We start from the raw sequence: 22,000 nt of genomic DNA on the forward strand, positions 1-22,000 counted from the left end.
GGATGTCGTAGTTCTGACAGGTTGACAGTCGCGTCAGTTGATGCTTTGGGCGAAGAGGAATGTGGGCCAAGGGAAGGAATGCTCACAAAGAGATGAGAAGAGGAAGATAAATCAGACCAAGCGAGGGAATGATATGTGGTGGAATAGTTAACGGCAAACAAGACTGGCCCGGTTCATCCGTGCTCGATCAACAAAGTGGAGGTGGATCCCGTTGCCATGGCAACGTCCTCGCAAGGGAGTTCTTCTGCACGGGGGACTCAATCAATTCTCATGAAAGACATTGTCAATCAATATTCATTCTCAAAATTACATCAGTCTAATATTAATTGTCCTTGTCACAATCCAAGACAGTATTTCACAGATTGGTTCGTCCGCGTTGCTTGAGGATGTAAACACGCTACTTCTCTCGAACTTAGATTCAGTCTCCACAAAGTGGGTCCAAGGCGCTGAAGTTGCGCAATCTCCACGTTCAAAAAGCATTAGATTCATTGATATAATCCCACCGAAAATAAACAAGCTAACCCAACCCAGGTTGTATGACGACTGCAAGTGATAGGGGATTATTATTCAGTAAATATTAACGAATCATCGGACCATCCTTGTCCACCAAACCAACAACATCCATATCCGACTAGCTTCATTTTCCCGTCCAGCTCTCCAGCTCCAGACTCGACGACCTCTGGTGCTTATTCTCACATGCACAGTTTCAATGGCCTTCACGTATCTTTCTTAATCAGGGTTTAAACCCCTTCGTTGAGCAAAGGCTGTCTCTCACGATCGCTGCTTTCGGGGTGGGCGACACGACGGAATAGCGAGTCGCGTCCAGTATACTTAGTAGTCGAGATATATAGCGAGACCACAGTGAATACGGCGAAGACCACAAAGGCAAAGATCCATTGCAAGGCAATGATCTTGATCGAGAACTGTTGGATCGCCAGCGCTATAAATATATATATGTTAGCCCTGCCTGATGCCAATAACTTGGAATATGAAATCTTGGTAACTTACACAAACTGAGGAAGCTGAGACAGTAACCCAGAATATGATCCTGGCGCAGTGTGATGTGGAATAGTCCCACAAACAGAATAGCCCAGATGAAGATATTGGCTACAATACGGCCAGGAAGGTTATGGCTGTGCACGGCAACAGCCCCGTTCCAGAAGAGTGCGAATATGGTCCAGGCATAGGGACCTGCGACAGCGGGTAGGTGCACAAAGTCTGGAAGATTCTTGTGGCGCCAGTAAGCAACGCTCTGGTTGATGAAATGGGCCATCAGAATAATCTCGGCACCCCAGAAATGGTTACGAGTCCAGAGCGAGATCCAGGAGAGGACGAATAGGTTGTTCAGGATAAAGTGGGTGGCAACATTAGCAGCGGATGCTACGATGGCGGCCTCATTGTGGAAGAGGTGCCACACATAGCTGAGCTGCGAGAGGAGTAAGAGGACCCTGGAGGCAAGAGGTATTAGCTCGACTCACACAAAAGGCCTGGTGAACCTGAGTGTAGACAAAACTCACCAGTAGATCTCAGTCACAGTCTTGTTCTGTGTAAACGGTGTATCGTGCTTCTTGACCTGCTTCCAGATCTTCTTGCTACCCTTAGTATCATCTGGCGAGTGGATAGAGTAGTAAATTCCGACGATGACGACCAGCGCCCATGTGAGGGGTACAAGGACCCGATAGGTATTCAGTGCATGGATATTGTGAGTCTCACGACGAGCAAAAGGGTTGTAGTTCGCCATGATGTAGATTAATAATGACGAGAGGAGAAAAAATTGTATTCGAGGGGGTGGGGATGGCGTTATATACAGGCAAATGCTTGCATCCACAATATGGTCTGATGACCTGCCTCCCACCACTCATAGTGCAGCTAGGAGTTGCAGTGGCGCCAGATTCGGGTACATCATGGAAAGTATAATGATGTCAAAATGCTCTATCTTATCCGGTGTCCCGCACGTACCAACATTAAAGTTGGCAGCTTGAGACCCACTAGAACCAAGTTTTTGTTCTTGCTTGTCAGGCAGAGTGGGTAGCGAAAATTGAACCCTTAGGGCTAGGCGCCTTCGTGTTTCGGTTTTTGAATGGGCGCAAGGAATTCGTACCGCGTGTAGCAGATTCGACAAAGCTACGGCTTGAATGGCGCAACTTGCTGCTCGTGGTGTTGATCAGCGTGCACGGTCCTGCGCTTTGGAGATCAATTTGGGGTTAAGGGTATGTAGTATGTACGAGCTTTGAGCTGAATTGCCTGTATGGTCTAGACAAATTTAGAAAGAAAAAGAGCAGGGATCAAGCCACTTCGAAAAGTAATCGGTCAAAATACTTATTGATCCTCTTTTGACCTTAAGTCGGATACATTATGCTGAAACTCTACATGGAGCTACACCAAGCTGAGGACCTGGGGGAAACGCGGGGCAAGGGGCCAAAGCTACAAAGTAGAAATTACTTTATTCGAATGTTTGACTGACTCAACATAAACTATAAATGGGTGATCTGATCCAAACCGGGTATCAAATATGCCTTGCGCGCTGGCTGACCGCTGGAAAAAGAAAACTCGGTGCCTATAACGCTTGGCGTTTCATCATATTTATCGTTGCAAAGTGAAATCGCTCTGTATGGTGTATTTTTCTCGAGGTACCGGGGTATTTCCTAAGATTATCTGGCTTACTGATTGGCTGCCAGTACAGCCCGAACAGCCTCCAGGATCCGGCTATGAATGGATGCAGGCGCCACAACCATGCCGTGGCAATCAGCCAAAGTCCGACCCAAGCCGCAATCGACTGGCTGGCCCTCCAAATCTGTCACCACACAGCCAAGCTCCTGTGCAATCAACATTCCGCCAGAGTGGTCCCAGATCTTCGATCGGTACGACGACTTGAGGGGCACTTTGATGAAGGAGTTACAACCGCCACGCACAGCGATGGCAATATACCGCATCTGAGCGGACCACAGATCGACCTCATTAGGCCAGGTGCACTTCAAATGCGCTGCGATTTTCTCATGCAGATCTAGTCGCTGGGAAGTAGATTCCTGTGTATCGACGAATCGCACCTCGCTGCCCTCTGTAATCTGGGGCACTCGCTCGAGCTGCTCTCCAGGTAAAAGAGCACCCGTCCCCATGGGCTGAATGAATGCTCCCTGGCCTGCGATCGCAGTCAAAAGCTGTCCGTATCCGTCGCGGTCCACCAGATCCTCCGCCACATGCCCAGACCCGAGATCCAAGTTCGGACAGCCAATAATGCCGAGCTTCTGTTCTCCGTCCTCCACGAGGGATAGACAAACAGCATACTGCTGTCCGCGAATGAACGTCGCGGTACCGTCTACCGGGTCCAGTGTCCATGCCCGCGTGCCGCGCCTGCACTGGCCGCGAGCGCCCAGGTCGATCAAATCCAGCAGCTCTTCACGGGTTTGTGGAGTATATAGAAGGGCCTCGCTGGCTTCGTCATCCAGGTGGATGGATGTGGCGAGTTCCCATGTGCGCTCGAGGAGAGTGGGGTTCTCGCGGAGGGCTGTGGCGTCTTCCTCGCCAACAATGTCGTCGTTCGGGAAGGTGTGGTGGATCGCAGCGATGATGGAGGCTTGGGCGGCGAAATCGGCAATCGTCACAGGAGAATCATCGCTTTTGCTCAAAGAGCCCTTGTCGACTGCGGAGAGCAATTGTTTTGTCAGGAGCGCGGCTCGCTGGACGGCGAGGCCAGCCAGATGAAGCTCCTGCGTGTAGGCGTGTGAGCTCATTTCCGCGATATTGCACGGCCAATTCCAAAGATGCGTAATATGCGATGGTTGGGATACTAGGTGGGTATAAAGCAAAGCACGTGCCCGGGTATAGGTGAATCGGTCAAGATGTGATTATTTTGTGTGAAGCTTCTCAATGACCGCGTGCGTCGAAATATTTTGGATTATCCTGCTGTCTCATATATAGTCACGTGTGAGGGATCGCCAAATGCGTCATCGAACCATTTTTCCACCAAGGTTTTTCTACAACCTCAAACAATGTAAATAGAGCATTTTAAATTCGAAAAATATCGTCAATTATTCAAGACATTTAACCGAGAAAGTAGTAAGATAATTGATCTTGTTTGGTGAACCTCAACCCAGACACGAATCGGATGCCAAACCAGTGACGAATCTGCGACCGCCTTGATTTGCAAATAAACGAAAGCCCCAAAGGTATATCTCAATAACGCCAGTGCAAGGAAACAAAAGGACATGACAGACATGAAGGCCGCTACCAAACTAAACTCAGAAAGGCGCAAATGCCAGCTCATATGCAAAGGCCAAGCTCATCTTGGCATGCTGCAACATGTGATCAAAGCTAAGGTACTTGATCAAATCATCGGTCGAGTGGATTTTCTTGTCCGAATTCTCGAACTGCGACTCAATCACAAAGGCCGAGGGGTAGCCGAATCGGCTGGCTGAAGCATGGTCGGAACAGGCATAGCCGCACTTGGTCTCGGCGTAAGGGATATCGCAATACTAAGCGGGGTCTAAGTTAGAAAAGTGGATGCTTGCATTTCAATTAATGACATGTCACTTACAGTGGTGATAACTTCCTTGATGAATGCAGTGAGACCTTGGTCGACATAGTCGACAATGACACCCACTGACTCGGGCAAGCCAGCGTCCAGGGTACCCTGAACATAGCCGGTCATGTCCTGCTGAAGCATGGCCTTGATTTCGCGGTGGTCCTTCTTGTACCTGGAGAAGATAGCCTGAGAGCCTAAAAGGCCTCCCTCCTCGGCGGAGTACCAATGGAATTCGATCGTGTTCTCAGCCTGACCTTGGGCAATCGCCTCCGACCGCAGCAGGGTTCGGAACGATTCAAGGATCGTGACAGTTCCACTGCCATCATCATCGGCACCTGGAGCAGCCAGGATCGAAGGAAGGAACAGGTTGATGCTGTCCTGGTGGGCGCCCAGCACTACCGTGTTGTTGGACTGACCCGGAATGCGGGCAATGATGCTAAACTGACCCCACGGGTGGTCGAAGCGCTCCACAGATGCGCCGTACTTGCTGGCACCTGACTCGTGCACCACGGTGCTGACTTGATCAAGCAGCCATTCAGCAGACTGAATGCCGGTCTGGGATTTGTAGTAGCGGGTGTGGTAGGAAGTGAAGTGCTCCAAGTTCGCCTTCATGTTGCTCTTGGAGAGCTCTTCAGTCAGTGGCATGACGGCTTCAGTGTGCTGCATCTGGCCCGGGTATCGGACGACACGCGTTGTGTGAAGAGCGCCATAAGATCCGGATTGGAACTCATCAGTGACATCGATGAAGTTCACTCCATCCTGCGTAGCGAAAAAAAGCGGTTAGTGGCGGTAAGATTGATGTTTGGATTGAGCGATCTACCAATTTCAATGCCCACTTCTCCTCCTCAGTCACCCAGCGAGTGGTATATGGGGCCAACTCGATCAGCCACTTGGGCTGCTGTGTATTCTGGACGATTGACGGCCCCAGCGGTTCCTGGGGGATGACCGCAGCCAGGGCGGTCGAGACTGTCACGCTCAACGCAAGTGCCAGGAGCTTCATTTCGAGGCTGCAGGGTCAAAAAGATAAAAATTAAGGATGACGAATCGGAAAGAATGAGCGGGTGACAGAAGTTATAAAGAAGTCAAGAAGTGCCGCAGGGTTGGGGGCCGAGCTTTCATGCGCCTAGGTATCGTAGAATGGAGCTCGCCAAGCCCCTTCCTGCCTATTCGGACCCCGCGCTAAACAGGGTTATTAATAGCGGGCGCGCAGCCTTGCTCGAACTAGAGAAGAAAGTGATAGCTATTGCCCCTTGATGTATGATGATATGAAGTATCCAAATCCACTAATTATTTCCCTGTTCTATGTATGATCGTGTACCCCTTCATGAGTGCTCCCCACTTGCAGTCATACCAAGTCACACGGAATGATTTTCGCGCGGGGATTGGGTGGAGAGGAATTATCTCCACTTTGCCCGATTAGTCAATTTTTCTCGTGAGTCACCGTGCGGAGTTGGAATGATTCCCAGCGCCTTGTTCTGCGCAGGTGTTCCACACTTCGATCGATGGGTCCAGATCGTGGCCGAAGGATTTGGCCCAGGAATTAATACGATGGAAACCCGAGGTTCACAGTCACGGGATTCCTCGTGACCCCGATCCGTTCTTTCCTTAATGGGATCCCAGGGCTAGGGTTTATCAGTGTTCCACTTTCCGCCAATCAACGCGCTATCTGTATTCCCGTGCAGGCGTCACTCTATCTCGTTATCTCGCGTCTTGGGGTGGCTTTGATCCTTACATCTATATCTCCTCATTATTCGCACCTTGTGTCCTTAACCTATACAGTATGGCTATTCATCCGAGATTACGACCACAGGCGTCACAGGGAAACCTGTCGCCGCAGCAAACTATGGCTATCTCCTCGTGGACCGAACAGGCCTCCGCGTCGCTCGAGAATCTGTCCCTCTCCGAGTCTCGCCCCGCCCACGGAGCGGTGGAAACGACACCAACACGGTCAGGGATGCGGGGAACCACCGTATCCCTTTCGATCCCCCTCGACGATGAACCTCCAGCTTCCCCTTCCCCGCAGGCCAAGGTGGCCAATCCCACTGCAGAGATACGCTCGACCCCGACGGTCAGTTTCCGGCGTCGAGAGTCGGTGCGCAAGGATAGCATGAAACGGCGCGAGGCTTTGCTTAAGGGCAAAGATGGAAGTCGTCGACGACAGCGTTGGGAGAATGGTGGGTGTTTTGTTTTCTGCACCCCATGAGGATCAAGATCCGGTGGGCCGAGGAAGCTGACCATATTCAAGACCGGTTGTTGAACAACCCGTGGGCAGAGCCCCCAGCTCCACATGACTGGGTCATTGAGCCAACATATACACGTCACGATCCGATGCCATACTATCTGGCGCCGCTTTGGGAGGTCCACTACGCCAGAATGGCAGATCATCAGTCGGCCCGCAAGCATGCGGCCAAAACCGCCAGTCTGAAGCACCGTGTTCCCAAAGAGCTCCGGTCAAAATTGAAGCATGCCCGGGCTGCTCGTGGTATGCTTCAAGATCTGGAAGATGATATTCGACTCTTTATTCAGAAGTGGAACGAGAAGCAGCAGTACCTCCAGAGCGAGGGTCTTCAGGATGCACCTGAGGATGACTCAGAAGATGAGATCGTCTTTGTTGGCCGCAATGGGCAGATGCATGACTCTCCGGAACGGAAGCAAAAATTGGAGCAGATGCGCCAAGAGCTAAGTTTGCATCATGAACGCGATGGCGAGAAGATGGTGTTTGAGAGTTTGGTGGATGATCGTGGAGCAGCGTTTGGGTAGGACTACCCTTTGAGAAACTTCATTTCAACAATTCAGGCACTGACCTCTCTTCTTAGGCGCTGGCTCGTACACTCCATCGCATCCTACTATGGGTTGTATACCTGGTCTGTGACTGTTGGCTCCCCTGCTCGTCGGGAAGCATATGTGGGTGTCCGACCACCAGGCCCTAGCAGTCGAGCTGGGCTCATCACTCATCCTGCTTGCCAGTCAGAGTTGATCCAGCCGGGCGAGGAGCTTCCCCAGGCTCTCTACGCGCAAGTCTAGACTCATATGATTCCAGCATCTGCCTGATTACATAGACTCGTTTCTTTTCAACGTTCGTTGGGTATATATTTCGGTTCACTTTAATGGTGCCATGTTGGCAGGGTCCAGCGTTGGCTTGGGTGATTTTGTTGTTTGTATATCAGGTTTTATTGGATATATTACTCCCATGGCGCGCTCGAGGACCTGTAGAAGATTCCAGTGATGACGGCGTCGCGCCTGGACACACGACAAGACTAGCGGTGAGGCGTAGACTTGAACTGCAATTGAAGCAGATAGGAATCGAATGTTGTCATCGACCGTATTCCAAGGCCCTCGGACCTGACGCATTGAAATTCTCCGCAAACCTTCTATACCGTCTGTGCGCATTGATCTCGCACTCGATGTCGTCACCTTAGATCATCATGAATGCTGTGGAGTCCCCGTTTATCTGATTCACGATGGCACGATGGAATGAGGAGAAAACCACTCTCCCGGTTCTCCCCTGGTCTTATGCCGGGCTCCGTCATCGTGTCCCGAGCCGTTCTCAGGTACTTAGGTACCAACGAACCTAATAAGGTCCCGAACCCACGGAAACACAAGGTACCGAGTGCCTCCCAGTCTATATCCAGACTGTAATATATTCCTTCCACCTAGTGATAGATAATTAGGCGTACGCCGACATGAGCAGCATCGCCGCGGGATTCTAAAACTAAAGATCGGTACCGGATCGGACCGCGAACTCCCACCCTCCCCCACTGTCCCTGTCTCCGCCATGACGTCTCGGGGATTCGATACGAGCCTGACTCATGCAACCTCAAACGGATTGGAAACAAAATCCCGAACAGGCTCTAAAAAGAATGGATGATCAGACCCTGCAGTCTGTGACTTAATGATCGGGGAGGAGAGTGGACCGAAACCCCGTTTCCAGAAGGTCTGCGCCCGTACCGCGTGTCCAGACCTGTTCGATGCATGGATCGCTTTGCGCTCACTGGTTGGTAATGGTGGGGAAAGGCACACTACCCATGATACCAGACGGTGGAGGGGGTTCGGCAACGAATAGAGATCCGCCACACCAGAAACGCTGAGCTTCTTACTTCCAGGCTTCTAACCTAAACCGCCTTGATCGGGGGATGCATCACACAGCTGGTCATTTTGGGTAATGTCCGGGAACAGCTTGGTTCTCATAGGTAGCTGCCTTTCCGATGGTGAGGCGAATGGGCTTTTGTGTTGTGGTTCCCATTTTGGCCGCCCCTTGTCGTTGGCTTGATTCGTCGCTCATAGGGTTCATGTGTTGCAGCTTGCCGGTGTTGCCTGTACGACGAGAACTTTTCTTTTTCTTTTCTTGGTTTTTTGTTATTTGCTGCGTGATCTCTAACATTCGAAATGGGAGGCACTCTCTAAGAGAAAACATATGGAAGGTGGAAAAAGAGGCCCGATCGACAAACATTGGGTAAAACCGGATGACGGAGAGGTTCCTTCATTCTTAGTATCCTTTGTTCCGTCGACTGCGTAAATACTCTTAAGCAAAGTCCAAATACCTCTGCCACATTCTCCTTTGATGGTTTGGGTATACACTGCCCCTCTTTAACTCTCCACTTTTTTTTTTATCCCGTTGGGCTTATGTTCTTACTACCTGATCCTTTCCTCTCGTTCTCTGTCCTTCTCTAATTCTTCTTCGGACCAAAACTTATAATCCCTGCAACCTTTCGAGTGTCATATGATTCTGGACCAGGCCTATTCTTTCCGATATACCCCTGATCATTTCTCGCGTGCAATCTCCCGAATTCTCTCCCTTCTCATGCCAGACCTCTGAAGTGGCTCTAGTGCGTCATGGGAATCTGACGACCCCACTGTCGTATTTATTGCATCTCGGAAGATCAACTTGGTATCCTAGTCGTGTTTCGGATTTTTGAGGAGCTTTATCCTGACCCTATCGCTCTAAAAGCGTGATCAGCGTGATCCTAGCTTTCTTTTCACCTACGAACTTTTGTCCGATTCTTATCACCAACTAAGGTTTACTTACAAGGTTGTACAACGAAATTGCAGTCATGGGTTCCTATAAATCATGTCAAGACAGGACAGGAAGTGGAGGCAGTTCAAGCTCGACAGATACGGATGGCTCTATCCAAACAAAAAGCACAACACCAACGCTATTCAGTGCTGGCACTGTTTCAGCGAAGCCCCGTCATTGGCACGAAGAGTTTGAAGATGATGGACCTCGGGATTCGGTCTCAACTTATGCTTCGACTACCCGATCTGCGGCCGACATCCCCCCAGAAGAGCCAATGTATGAAGTCAACGACCGCCAAGAAAGCTTCTTCCCAACTGATGCACTCTCCTCAACACCATCATCTTTTGCAACATTATTCCCCTCAACACGGAGATTACTCATCCGACATGACGATGCGACGATTGATGGGAACATGAACTTACGTGTAGACACGGTCGTTCCCCGCCGTGGCGGATACCAACAAGACGTGATCCTCTTCCATCTCCGCATGTACGATCTCTTCTCACGAAAGTTCTCCTTCCGTCGGTACTGCCGTGACTCGGGCCGAGAAGTGTGTCATTCAACGCGGAAGGAAACGACCTCTGTGCTCGACAGCTGTTCGGGACAACGACGGCGCTCATTGAGTAGCTTACTAGCCAGTTTTCGACCGGGGTCCAGTGGAAACCCAGCGCCATTCGTGGGTGATCTCAAGCGCCATAATTCAGGATTCGAGAAGCAACATCACCGCACAACGAGCGATGAAGGAGGATCGATGAGTGAGAAGGGACCAGCGCTCGGGGATACCATTCTGATGGAATTCTCCAACTATGCTCATGTAGAACTTCGACGGAAGGGCCCTGGTGCGACGAAACGGTACGAATATGAATACTGGTCCACAAAGTACCAGTGGCGGCGCGAGTTCCGGAAAGAGGGCGATCTGCGTGAAGTGTCGTACTACCTCGTTGATACGCGCACATCCAAGACAATCGCCCACATGGTGCCGGAGATCCTCACACCCCTGGAAGCCGTCGAGGAAGAAAGTAAAGGTGGCTGGGTACCACCCTGTTCGTTGTGGATCAGCGACACATCCGTTTATGAAAAGATGCCTGACATTGCCGAGTAAGTCGCGTCCGCATCCCTTGTTTTCATTTCCCTATCCTATCACATCTGCCCTAGTCCAGCCTCATCTTAGTCCCACTCTTCAACCCAACAACACACCATGCACCCCTGTTCCTCTTTACCCCTCCCACCTCTTAGCTCCACTTCTATTCGTTACAGATTGCAGCTGCATTGCAGGGCGATAGCGAGGCTGATGAACCGGTTCCAATTTTAGCGTCATTGTCGCAACAGGACTAGTGGCTCTCGTGGACGATTGTATTCGCCGACGTTGGCATCACGAGCGCCGCGTTCCATGGATCCTCCCCGCACGATCCTCGCTCACTAAAAGCCTGGAACGCATGGGCCCACGTCGACTGATCGGCGAGGTTCTCCAACGAAGGGGATCGGCCTAGGTTAGGCCGGGGCGATCCGTTTCGGCAACAACAGGTACAGTACACATGAGTTGCATGAATCATGAGACACCCATGAGAGATGTGAGATATGAGCTGGCTTTGGCTTGGTACATTTCTTTTCCACTTTCCGCTTTTGGAAATCTCTTTCTCTTCACCTGATCTGCATCTGGTCTAGATGCGTTTACGATGTATATGACTGGGTCATGATGAGCTTCTATTTGGGAAGCTGCTGAATTTGCTTTTCTTCCCCTCTTATTGCGGGTCCCTTTCTTTTCTTTTTTTTATTCTTCCTTGTCGTCGTATACTTTGGGATCATGTCGGGCGAACGTGCGTCGCAGACCCATTTGACCCGATCCGATTTTTATCCATTGGATAGCATGTACGGAAGCTCGGAGGGCGTTGGGCGGTTCATCTCTTGGAATTGGGAACATTGGAAACGAAACAGCGGGTTATGTGGCATCTTCATTTTTTTTTATTCTTATTTTTTTTTCCCCCTTCACCATGCATTTGACATCTAGGATCATGATTTTTTTTGACTTGTTTTCTTTTTTTCGCCTTCTTCCATGATGCAAGATAATTATTGTCTTCTCATCAATAATTCCCTTTTCAGGACTTGCATCTACATGACCTCGATCTGCGCTGCTCTGCTGGCGATGCATACCGTTGTAGTCCAAAAGTCTGACCGCTTCCCACCAGACCAGGATCAGCTAGCTGAACATGAATGTATTTGCTTCTGTTGCATTGTTGTCAATTTTGCTAGCCTCACCGACAGACACTGACAAGGATAAACCAAGCTAGCGAGAAGGAAGGCGTCATCAATCTAGATTTAGCCGTGGACAAAGCTATCGCCGGATGAAGGAGGGGGAATCCCCCGCTAGCGCGGATGCGAACCATGGAACCAGTGAAGAAAACCTCCACTCCAAATTAACACTAAACCCCAACCCATCAAAGCCATCCTATTTATATTCTAGCTCGGACAATCGATTGGCTCCGAATGAATCTTTTCATAATCGCGCCCAAGTGAGACAGGACCCCTGGGCCTTGCTGCCTGAGCTTTCCTTTTAATTAAGCTTGTGCGGGGCTACCGAGGGCGCTTACTAGGAACTCGTGCAACGTTGGCCCAGAATCAAACGTTAGTCTCGGTTGTTTTGCTGTCATGTTCCCACACTTCGAGCTAGTTTCGTCTACCGGGCGGCTTTATAGCCGCATGATGAACCATGGATCATGGAGGCTTGGAACCATGGAACCACACCGCACGGCCACGACGTTAGCAGTAGTAGAATCATCATACTGCAATGTATGAATGCCCAACTTGATCGCTTTGCCAAAATGCGGCGAATCGGACCCTAGTCCGACTGGAATGTAGTCTTGAGACAACAGTGAATCTTGCTATGTGTTCCACTTTGGTAGGTTTCTACTCGTTGGTTATTAGGTTCTTCTTTATGTAGTCCTTGTTCTTTGTTGGCCCCCACTACCTCACGGCCGAGCGGTTGCAATGCAGGGCCAGCGGTTAGTAGGTAAGTGATGAGCTTAGACTCTTGCAATATGGCCTACATGCGACATTGGTACCGATGGCCCTAGCTGTCTGATGTACGTCGTGGAGATGTGGAGACGTAGATTGTGGATTTATAGGTAGCGAACTGGCGTTCCCTTGGGCCTCCCGGAATGGCATTTTATTTGCTGTCCATGTTATATTAGGGGACAATTCGGAGATTCGTTTCCATGGTTATTGATCCTAGTCACTATCTGCAAAGCGGCCCGGTGGTTGACGGGTCCTAGTCAACTCCACCTTGCAATTTTTTTCAGATGCCTCGGAAAGGGAGAGGAGAATGTGAGAATGTGCACTTCCTTGTCACGGCAAGGGTCTTTCACCATCTGTGATGAGCTGGCAATGTTTCTATGAGTTGTTGTCATTTAATTAATTGTTTTTGTTTTATGCGGCCCGACTAATCTATATGCTCTAGGTTTTGGGTTTGGCGGACTGGTGAATATACTTAGGGTCTTGGAGTTGATTAATTTTTTTCAATTTTGCATTTTTCTTTTTCGCTTTCTCGGTACTTTTGGGCATCAGAGCCATTCGTCATAAGCTACGGGGACAAAGCCCTGCTCCGGCTCCGCTTGGGCAGAGATCACCCACAGACATATCTTCCGCCACCATGCAATTCATACACAGGGTTTCTGTTCCAGAAACTAAACTATTCCCACCGATTTGGTACATGTCCATGCACCAACTCAACCTAACCTCACTTTGGCTTTTAATGCCTGGACGATGAGGCAGTGACGGGGCGGCACAGTATTATCAACGTGGGGTTCTCTGAGTTGTTCATCTCTCCATCCAATCCTGAACGCCCCCGTCATTTTAGGTATTGAATATTTTTCGCTTTTCCTTTTTGCTCTCTCTATTGCCCCTGTGCAATTTGATAGCCATGTTTTTGCATATGGGTCTAGGTCTGGATCTGGATCTTGTTCTTGAATTTTCGGTGTTCTTCCCCGAGACTAGCCAAGTTTTTTTTTTTTCCCCTTTTTTTCTCTCTAATTCTCTAGTTTTTCCCCGGCCTTCTCCCTTGCCTTAATAGACGGATAGCTGTCACATATTCATATTGTGGGCTAATCTCTGCAGCGGGACATCCTTACAATCTTTCTTTAACCCTTACGGCGTCCTAGCGTTTCTTCAAGGGTTGGTCTGGTCGTGCGCCGGCCCGTTCCAGCTTGCAGCCTCAAAATGATCCGCATGTCCCGCACCAGTGAATAGGGAGGGGGTACTCAGGCTGACGCTGTACCATGTACCCATTGCTATGCATAAGCCCGTTTGGTTAGTTGGGTTTTCCCGTTAGGCTCCATGTTTGTCACAAAAAAAAATAAGAGGGGGGATTGGATGAAACCCGAATGGGGATTTTTTCCATTTGGGTCGATTTATTATTTTGATTTTATGTTGATGATAATGGCCCACCGTTTATATGACTCCCCGCATGTCCATCACCGAGGGGCATTTAAAAGGTCGCGCAAGATTCCCGGTCCATTGAGCTTTTATATTTACTCCTGGTCTTCATCCGCTTCCGTTATCGCTTGTACTCTCTCCTCTACACCCCTCTTCCATTGACCCTCAATTGATCTCAATTGAGAGCCTTGATCTTAGCTTTCATTTATTTACATTGAATCATGTCACTGCCAGCCAATTCTTCCAGTGCCCCAACACCGTGGCAGGATCGACTCTCAGGTAAGCCCTCTACAAGCTTACGAAAGACACTGGGAAGGTAATCCTGGATCCTGAAAGCTCCTTAAGCTGACCAAGTTGAAGACCATTGCAGACGCAATAAAATAGCAGCCCCTATCTTCAATATCGTCTCCGATCGGCGAGGTACCTACCCCGTTTCCTATTCTTGCTTCCTTCCCTCCCACCGTCTTTTTCATCCCAAGAACCCCCACTTTCCTTACTCCTTTTGTCTTTCTGTTTGATGGTCTTGGCTTCATACCCTGCCTTGCCTTTGATCACTGCGTCGGCATTACAGTTGTGGAGCTACCGAGAAGACCCCGTACACCGACTTTTAGTTCCGAGAGCTTGACAGCGGATGCTAATCGCCCTTGCGTCGGAAATGCAGGAGGTCGAACCGCCTGGTCTAGTACTGTGGTCGTTTCAGGCCAAAGTATCGCCGCTCGCTACTGGTACGATGGCCAGTACATCAACAATGCCAAAGAGGATGCCGCCGAAGTCGCCCTCTCATTTCTACAAAACCATAATCGTGTGCACACCGTTTACCCAGGCCAGGTCTGGCCACAGGGCGCTGGTAAAAGCGGCGGGGCTTGATTTTCTCTATCTATGACCTGAATATTTCTTTTGTCCGGGAGGCATTTTGTTTGTGTTTTTGTTTGAATGTGCGCTGATGTGCGTGTTGACTTGCGAAGTTCTCTTTGTTTCTCGGGGATATTGTGCCTTGAAATTCCGTTTTGTTCGGCTTTTTGATTTTTTTTTTCTCGTGTTCATGCTGCTGCTGCACATTGTGCCGGCCCACAGCAACACACAGGACTTTGCTTTGGCTCTCATTTGTTCGATGTTTATGCGCAATGCAGGTTGAAAAAATCACCACTCACCACTCCTCACCCTCACCCCCCTCGTGCGTCGGACGCCCGTTTTGTGTCTTCCTCGAATCCCGGATATGCGCGACCCATTCCCGGTGAAAGACAGTTGGCTTGCTGCAATGAGCTCTGCTGGGAAGTTTCTTCACCGTTGTTCGGATACCGCGGTTTGGATGATGTGGAATCGAGCAGAAGAGCAGAAATATCAAGCGAAAAAAAAAGGGCGAAAAGATACGCTGGAATGGGGACATGGCCATTAGACCTCTTTTGCCCCATTGGTCGACTCCTTCCTCAAACCTACGCTCTCAATTCCCTGCAACCTGGTCTTCGTCTTGTGCAACTTCCCGTCGTGTTGTGATACCCAACTCAATCCCAACTCCCCCAGGAATGGCGTCTTCTTCTATTTTCCTGGCTTGTGGTGCGGTAGATTTTGAAGAACCTTGCAGATGATATCAGTACCGTTTTGTTGCGAATGTCTGCGAATTTCCTGAACAAGGCAGATTACAAGCAGATCCCATGACTCCATGAGAATCAGGGTGGATTGGACTTAATTGGATCGCATGCATTGGGCTGGAATGGGTTGACATGGCTAAAAATGCCCTTCTAGTCTGCTGTCTGTGCGTGCCGTGATTCTTGCCACTGGCGGAAATGAGATCGGTGAAGATATCTAGGCTGTGGGGCCTTCCCGCCAGCCACCCGCATGACCCTGGCCCGCAAGAGACACAGTGTCTCTCTGCAACCGGAGTCATGGCATTTTTTCAATCTCGGGCATGTCTCGATAGATACGTACTGGTATTTTGTGATACTTCTCTGCGGTGTACGTTATACTCTCTGGTCCTTGTTGAATCACGACGACTGGACCTGGCTCACCGTTGTGATTGATCTTTGTCCTGGAACATTATGTGTCTGTCACACCTGAAACGGAAACTCGGTCGTCCAGATTTCAAACTAGGCACAGTACCACGATCGAAGCGGTGAATGTATGAGTTCCAGGGATGGGAACCTCGGAAAAGAGAGGCTAAGATTTATTTTATCTCTTTTCCAAGCATAAAAGCATCTTCGCTTGCTTGTTTGATTTATTTTACTTCTATTTGGAACAGCTTTAGGGGCGGTTTGATACGGGAGTTTTCATTTGGAATACTGTATGGCCTGGGGTTTGATTTGGTTACTGGATTGGATCGTTTACACTGATTTACTTTGTCTTTTTCTTTCTTTCTTTCCTCCTCCCTGTCTTGAATCTGGTATCAGGTACCAGACTTCATGGCAGACTTCACCAAATTGGTTGACATCGCTTCGGCTATAACGAATATCGACAGGACATTTCCTAATCAGATCACAATTCTCTTCTTTACTGGAATTTCGAGCCCGCTGCCCGTTGCAAGGTTCGGGGGTTACTCTTAGGTACTTTTGTCCCTGTAGCCCTGGACATAAGGGTTTTAAGTTGCCATGCGCATGGCAAACAAATAATTCTCCGAGATGTTTGTTTCAGCTTTCAATACAAGCAGAAACCACATCAAACACTACATAAGACTTCGAAAGGGATTTCAAAGCCTTTAAATAGCTGTTTAAGGCCATGGAAAACCTGGTAAAAAAATCTGAGAGTCCCATGACAACCACCCGACATCAAGTACCGGCTTTGAACACCTTGGGCTAGGTCCAACACAGTAGCAAAACAGATAAATGTGAGTTAAATCCCTCCGGACCGATCGATTTCTCCTTTTATTCGACGTGTATTTCTGTACGGAGTATAATGAGGCTATACTTGATTGCCTGGATACCTCTGCCCTGAACACTAATTATTGGTGATCAACCAATCATATTCCTTCTCTGCCAACCGCCCTGGCGAAGTCCCGGGGCCACGCCCCAAGATGTTGCCCGAGTCATGCTCAGCCTTGTCCGGGCGGGGTGGGGGCTGGGCTGTGTCATCGTCACAGAAGCCTTATAAAAAGAATTCTCCTGATATACGGAGTAAAGCAATGTAAATAATTCACTGCGAAGTCACTACCCCACGCAAATTAGCTGCATCGCCAAAATCCCCTGAATTCTCAAATTTGATTTTCGACCTGGTTTTCGAACTTGAAATCCCAAGCTCAATCATCAGAAAAGGACCTCTCAAATTGAGCCTCGAAGATGTGTTTCATACAGTTTGGCCCGTTGAAACCCCAACCCCCTCGCCGGGAGGCATACGGCAATAACTACGATAGATACCTTCAGGATCAGGAAAGGTACCAGAGGGCACTTGAGGCATATTACAAAGATAAAAAGAAGCGCCGGGCCAGAAATAATGCGCACAGTACTGCTTGGATGGGTGGTGCAGCTGCGTCTGCGGCTGCTGGTAGTGGTGCAGGTGGTGGTGGCGGCGGCGGGTGCTAGACACATTTGGACCACCCGATACGAACCTTCGAAGTTTTCTCCATCTGCATATTGAGTGTCCATAATATTGTTCACTGTTCATTGGCTTGTATTTTTTGATCTGAATTTGTATATGGGCCCCGCCAAAGTTGGGGGCAGATCTTGAAGCCTTGCATCTCAAACCCCCCACATTTGTACATTACAGAGCGTCAACTTGTGATACCTCCGTCTGTAGGTATACCCTTGAGATTATGTTGATATCTATCCAATTCTTTTTGCAGCGACAAGTCTATGTATTTGGAAAATGCTGAAGACATGAAACCTGCATCCCGCCACACGTCATAAAATCCCCTGCCGATGTGTTTCCAGGTCAATCTCCGGCTCCGATGTCATTTGTCATATCCCAGACCCACACAGATGAGCTATCTAATATGCAAATTTCTTCCCGCTTTCATCGGCATTTCCTCGTTTATTTCTCCACCCGTAGTACAGTCTCAAGAGGATACATCCAGCCGCCACAAAAAGAAGCAAGGCGGCATTGGTCCAGTGTCCTGTCGGATATCCCTTCTTTTCTTCATCAGATTTATAGATCCACACCCCGACAATTTGGCCCGGTGCACCGAATGAGATATTCAGTGCAATGGCTAGGCCTGCTCCGGCCGTCGATCGGAGATTCGATGATAGCCAGCCGAGGAGCGGGGGGATGCAGGCGAATGCTCCGGCTGCTGCGACGATAAGGCAGCCGTAACGATGCTGTGATGATTAATTATGGACTATTTAGATCAATGTAAATTGTTGTTTCCGAGGAGACTTACGAGGTATGCATCTGCTGGAAGAACAGCCGATGCCAGGAAACCCATTGCGCCAATAAACGCGAACAGGGCGGAGTGAAGACCGCGACTGAAATTGTCAGTTTCACCACTACTAATTGGGCTTCATGACAGACAAGACAGACCTATTAAAGTGGTCTGCTGACCATGCAACCGCTACAGTCACGACATATGCTACAGCGTACGGTGGCACCGTCATGAGTTGTGCTCGTAAGTTAGAATATCCCAACCCAGCAGTAATGGCAGGAGTAAAAAGAGAAAGACTTGAGAAGGGAGTGGAGATGCCAAAGTAAACCTAACAAGATGGGTCAGCTGAGTGTATCTCAAAATCCTTTCCACACAACCAGCCTACCGCATAATGAGCATACAACCGCCAGTCAACAAGCACAGCTTTCGCATCCGCCCAAGACATAGCACTTGCAGAACCGTGCGAGCCTTCGGCTTGTAAGCGATACGCTGCGAGCTCTTTTTCCTCGGTAGAAAGCCAATGCGCAGTTTCGGGGTAATCTGGCAAAAAGAACCAAACCAAAACAGAGGATGCACAAGAGGGCGCTCCTTCAATAATGAATAGCCATCGCCAAGCGCTGAGTCCATGCGCACCGTTCATATGGCCTACACCATACGCGATTGCGCCGCCAAAGGCACCGGCTAGCGTTGCAGAGGCGAGGATCAAGGCCACTCGCATTGATCGTTCGGAATTGCGGTACCAAAAAGTTAGATAGTAGACAAATCCTGGGAACAGTCCGGCTTCCATAACACCCAGTAGAAACCGGATACCGGTCACTTGGGCATAGGTATGGGTACCACCGAGGCCCATTGTGATTGCACCCCATGATAGCATGAGGAAGGCGATCCATCGCTGGAGATAATCAGTATGAGATCTTTATATTTCAATTTGAAAGACTGAGCGTACACTAGGTCTGAGCTTTTTCAAAAAGTAATTCGATGGTACTTCAAACAATGCATAGGCAATGAGGAAGACCATTAAGGCAATTCTGATTATGTCAGTTTCTTCTCAGCAATCCATATCCAGAGTGACTCACGTATACTGGTAAGAGGTCATGCCCGTCTCCGTGAGAAGGTCATTGCCAGTATCTTTGTTCAAAATTTTAGCGTTTCCTGCTATGAATTAGTCTTTATTGTTTTAGAACTCAATTTCGAGTACTGAACACACCAATGTTAGACCGATCCAAATAACATAGCAAGTAAATTGCCGCGCACAACGGAACAATCCTTAAATCCTGTTTCCATACCAAAGCCTTCTCGCGCGCGTCGAGAACCGGGTCAATGGAGCCCTGGTCCGACGTCTGGGCCAAATTAGCCACAAAAACTCTCATACAAGCTCAAGGTCACTGTGGAGCTTACTGTTACCGCGTGCTCAATATCTTCTGGAGATTTTTCGGCCATGGTGTGGTGCATGTTGCAGGGGAAATGTCGATCAGACCGCACAGAAATCCCTGGAATGCTTGGGGGAGCTGTTTATCCCCCTCTTTGTTTGCTGCATTTGTTTTTCTCGGCACTTATTCCCTGAACCCCGGACGTGCTCCCCGCATTTCGTCCCGCACTGGGGATCGGCGATTCTCCGAACCTCTGGTTCCCCCGGCTTCGGCTATGGAAGTCCATGATCAACTCGGAGATAGCAAACAAGGAGTTGCATGTGCTATCACTGGTCGTTATGTTCATTAGGATGGTGGACATGATGAATGCCGATCAGCGTTTGAAAACCAATAGAAAACCTTGAGATAAAGTGGTCTTTCATCGGAGAAAGAATCTTCTAAACTGTGATTAGGGGATATTTCAGCAGCTATTTATAATGAACAATTGCGGTATTATTGAAACATAATTCTAGAAATGTAACAGTCTATTCTTACCCCTGGAAGTAAACTTTGCCATACTTGAACCAAATTTTGGCCGAGATGCAAACCAGACAAACGTCTTATCGCGATACCGTTCCTGATCGCATCGCAAACACTGCGTCTGCGACAATTATCTCCATGCAACGCCAGTCGCTGGCCAGATCACTCTCTAGGAATATTCGTGGGATACAGTCCGCCCAATTCTCCAGAATGACCACCACTGATGGACCAAACGGGCAGTCCAAGCCCTCCGCATTGACATTTGAGCGACACGCAAAGTGCTCGGTATGATTTCTGCCCCTCTAAGCCCCCACAGGACTTTTGCTGACATTCGTTTTGATTTTTGGATAGACCACAAAAGCTCGCGCAAGCACACTCCACCTCCCTCATGGCTCTGTTCCTCTCCCGATCTTCATGCCTGTTGCGACACAGGCATCTCTTAAAGGCCTTACTTACGACCAATTGCGGGATACAGGATGCATGCTGTGTCTCAATAATACATATCACCTTGGATTAAAACCGGGGCAGGAGGTTCTGGACTCAGTTGGAGGTGCGCACAAATTGCAAGGATGGGATCGGAATCTTTTGACCGATAGTGGAGGGTGAGCCATGCTATTCCCGCAGAGAATACAAGTGACATGACTAACGAGGTCTTTGTGGCTTGAAGTTTCCAGATGGTGTCTCTGCTTAAGTTGGCTACTGTGACCGAAGAAGGTGTGAGGTTCCTTAGCCCTCACGATGGCGAACCTATGTATGATGCCATATCCTCCCTCGTGGCCGCGAGTTATACGCAGAGACTAAATGTCAAGCAGGCTTCTTACCCCCGAACACTCAATTGGACTTCAGAACTCTATTGGCTCAGACATCATTATGCAATTGGACGATGTCATTGCTACTACCTCCCCAGATCATGCTCGGATTAAAGAGGCTATGGAGCGCTCTGTACGATGGCTAGATCGTTGCATCGATGCGCACAAATACCCCGAAAGACAAAATCTCTTCTGTATCATCCAGGGAGGCCTAGATTTGGAACTTCGGAAACAGTGCTGCGAGGAAATGGTGGCCCGAGATACCCCTGGAATTGCCATTGGTGGCTTGTCGGGAGGTGAGGATAAACAGGAGTTCTGTAAAGTGTAAGTGCTTCCTTCTTTTGAGATTTTGCTGGGGCTAACTCTTTCAGGGTGGATACTTGCACTGGACTTCTTCCCGAACACAAACCTAGATACGTGATGGGAGTGGTAAGTTTTCCAATCTTAATTCTCTGCTTCTCTTGTTTGCAAACTCACATTGTCTAGGGATACCCCGAAGATATCGTCGTGGCAGTGGCTCTTGGAGCGGATATGTTTGATTGTGTATGGCCGACACGAACCGCGGTACGTTTGAAAGGCTATCTTCTTTTTTGGTTCTCATGCTCATCAATATCAGCGTTTCGGTCAAGCAATCCTCACGTCCGGCACTGTGAACCTGCGCCATAAGTCCTTCGAGGCAGACTTTTCTCCAATTGAGGAGGATTGTACTTGCAAATGCTGTCTTCCTGTCGACAAAGGAGGTCTCGGGCTTACCAAAGCCTACATGCACCATATCACCGCGAAGGAGACTGTCGGTGCTCATCTGTAAGATCCGAGCATGACTTATATTGTGGTCCTTCGCTAACACACCCAGTCTCACAATCCATAACGTCCACTTTATGTTGACCTTGATGGGGAGAGTGCGGCAAGCTATTATTGAAGACCGGTACCCAGCTTTCATTCGCGAGTTCTTCTCCAAGATTTACAAAGGCGATAAGTCAAAGTACCCCGACTGGGCAGTTGGTGCACTAAAGGGAGTTGGAATGGACTTGCTGGCAGACCAGTCTTGATCAC

At 49.2% G+C, this 22,000-nt stretch overlaps 9 protein-coding genes across 9 annotated transcripts; 5 read left to right on the top strand and 4 right to left on the bottom strand.

The window, feature by feature from the left end:
* Positions 1-740: 740 nt before the first annotated feature.
* On the bottom strand, positions 741-1,741 carry N7484_011703 (DUF1774 domain-containing protein; the record flags this gene model as incomplete). The annotated part of the gene is made up of 3 exons (XM_057122090.1): positions 741-940; positions 1,009-1,448; positions 1,518-1,741. 3 exons carry the CDS (start codon positions 1,739-1,741, stop codon positions 741-743), a joined length of 864 nt encoding a protein of 287 aa, XP_056967844.1.
* Positions 1,742-2,660: 919 nt separating this feature from the next.
* Positions 2,661-3,731, bottom strand: N7484_011704 (inositol monophosphatase family protein; the record flags this gene model as incomplete). Its single annotated transcript, XM_057122091.1, has 1 exon — positions 2,661-3,731. One exon carries the CDS (start codon positions 3,729-3,731, stop codon positions 2,661-2,663), a length of 1,071 nt encoding a protein of 356 aa, XP_056967845.1.
* A 507-nt stretch (positions 3,732-4,238) lies between these two features.
* lap1 (putative aminopeptidase) lies at positions 4,239-5,522 on the bottom strand (the record flags this gene model as incomplete). Its single annotated transcript, XM_057122092.1, has 3 exons — positions 4,239-4,472; positions 4,535-5,281; positions 5,343-5,522. 3 exons carry the CDS (start codon positions 5,520-5,522, stop codon positions 4,239-4,241), a joined length of 1,161 nt encoding a protein of 386 aa, XP_056967846.1.
* A 780-nt stretch (positions 5,523-6,302) lies between these two features.
* Positions 6,303-7,546, top strand: N7484_011706 (uncharacterized protein; the record flags this gene model as incomplete). The annotated part of the gene is made up of 3 exons (XM_057122093.1): positions 6,303-6,696; positions 6,768-7,278; positions 7,339-7,546. The coding sequence occupies 3 exons, from the start codon at positions 6,303-6,305 to the stop codon at positions 7,544-7,546; spliced, it is 1,113 nt and encodes a 370-aa protein (XP_056967847.1).
* Positions 7,547-9,573: 2,027 nt separating this feature from the next.
* Positions 9,574-10,638, top strand: N7484_011707 (uncharacterized protein; the record flags this gene model as incomplete). The annotated part of the gene is made up of 1 exon (XM_057122094.1): positions 9,574-10,638. The coding sequence occupies one exon, from the start codon at positions 9,574-9,576 to the stop codon at positions 10,636-10,638; it is 1,065 nt and encodes a 354-aa protein (XP_056967848.1).
* Positions 10,639-14,185: 3,547 nt separating this feature from the next.
* N7484_011708 (uncharacterized protein) lies at positions 14,186-14,831 on the top strand (the record flags this gene model as incomplete). Its single annotated transcript, XM_057122095.1, has 2 exons — positions 14,186-14,243; positions 14,626-14,831. 2 exons carry the CDS (start codon positions 14,186-14,188, stop codon positions 14,829-14,831), a joined length of 264 nt encoding a protein of 87 aa, XP_056967849.1.
* Positions 14,832-17,230: 2,399 nt separating this feature from the next.
* Positions 17,231-17,473, top strand: N7484_011709 (uncharacterized protein; the record flags this gene model as incomplete). Its single annotated transcript, XM_057122096.1, has 1 exon — positions 17,231-17,473. One exon carries the CDS (start codon positions 17,231-17,233, stop codon positions 17,471-17,473), a length of 243 nt encoding a protein of 80 aa, XP_056967850.1.
* A 405-nt stretch (positions 17,474-17,878) lies between these two features.
* Positions 17,879-19,689, bottom strand: N7484_011710 (uncharacterized protein; the record flags this gene model as incomplete). The annotated part of the gene is made up of 8 exons (XM_057122097.1): positions 17,879-18,205; positions 18,268-18,352; positions 18,408-18,577; positions 18,635-19,141; positions 19,196-19,277; positions 19,326-19,404; positions 19,457-19,589; positions 19,648-19,689. 8 exons carry the CDS (start codon positions 19,687-19,689, stop codon positions 17,879-17,881), a joined length of 1,425 nt encoding a protein of 474 aa, XP_056967851.1.
* A 659-nt stretch (positions 19,690-20,348) lies between these two features.
* N7484_011711 (tRNA-ribosyltransferase family protein) lies at positions 20,349-21,996 on the top strand (the record flags this gene model as incomplete). Its single annotated transcript, XM_057122098.1, has 8 exons — positions 20,349-20,423; positions 20,490-20,740; positions 20,806-20,889; positions 20,951-21,271; positions 21,319-21,376; positions 21,434-21,511; positions 21,564-21,751; positions 21,801-21,996. The coding sequence occupies 8 exons, from the start codon at positions 20,349-20,351 to the stop codon at positions 21,994-21,996; spliced, it is 1,251 nt and encodes a 416-aa protein (XP_056967852.1).
* Positions 21,997-22,000: the final 4 nt, after the last annotated feature.

The sequence above is a fragment of the Penicillium longicatenatum genome (genome assembly GCF_028827895.1).
Source record: "Penicillium longicatenatum strain IBT 33135 chromosome Unknown contig_7_segment0_segment0, whole genome shotgun sequence".
Classification (NCBI taxonomy): domain Eukaryota; kingdom Fungi; phylum Ascomycota; class Eurotiomycetes; order Eurotiales; family Aspergillaceae; genus Penicillium; species Penicillium longicatenatum.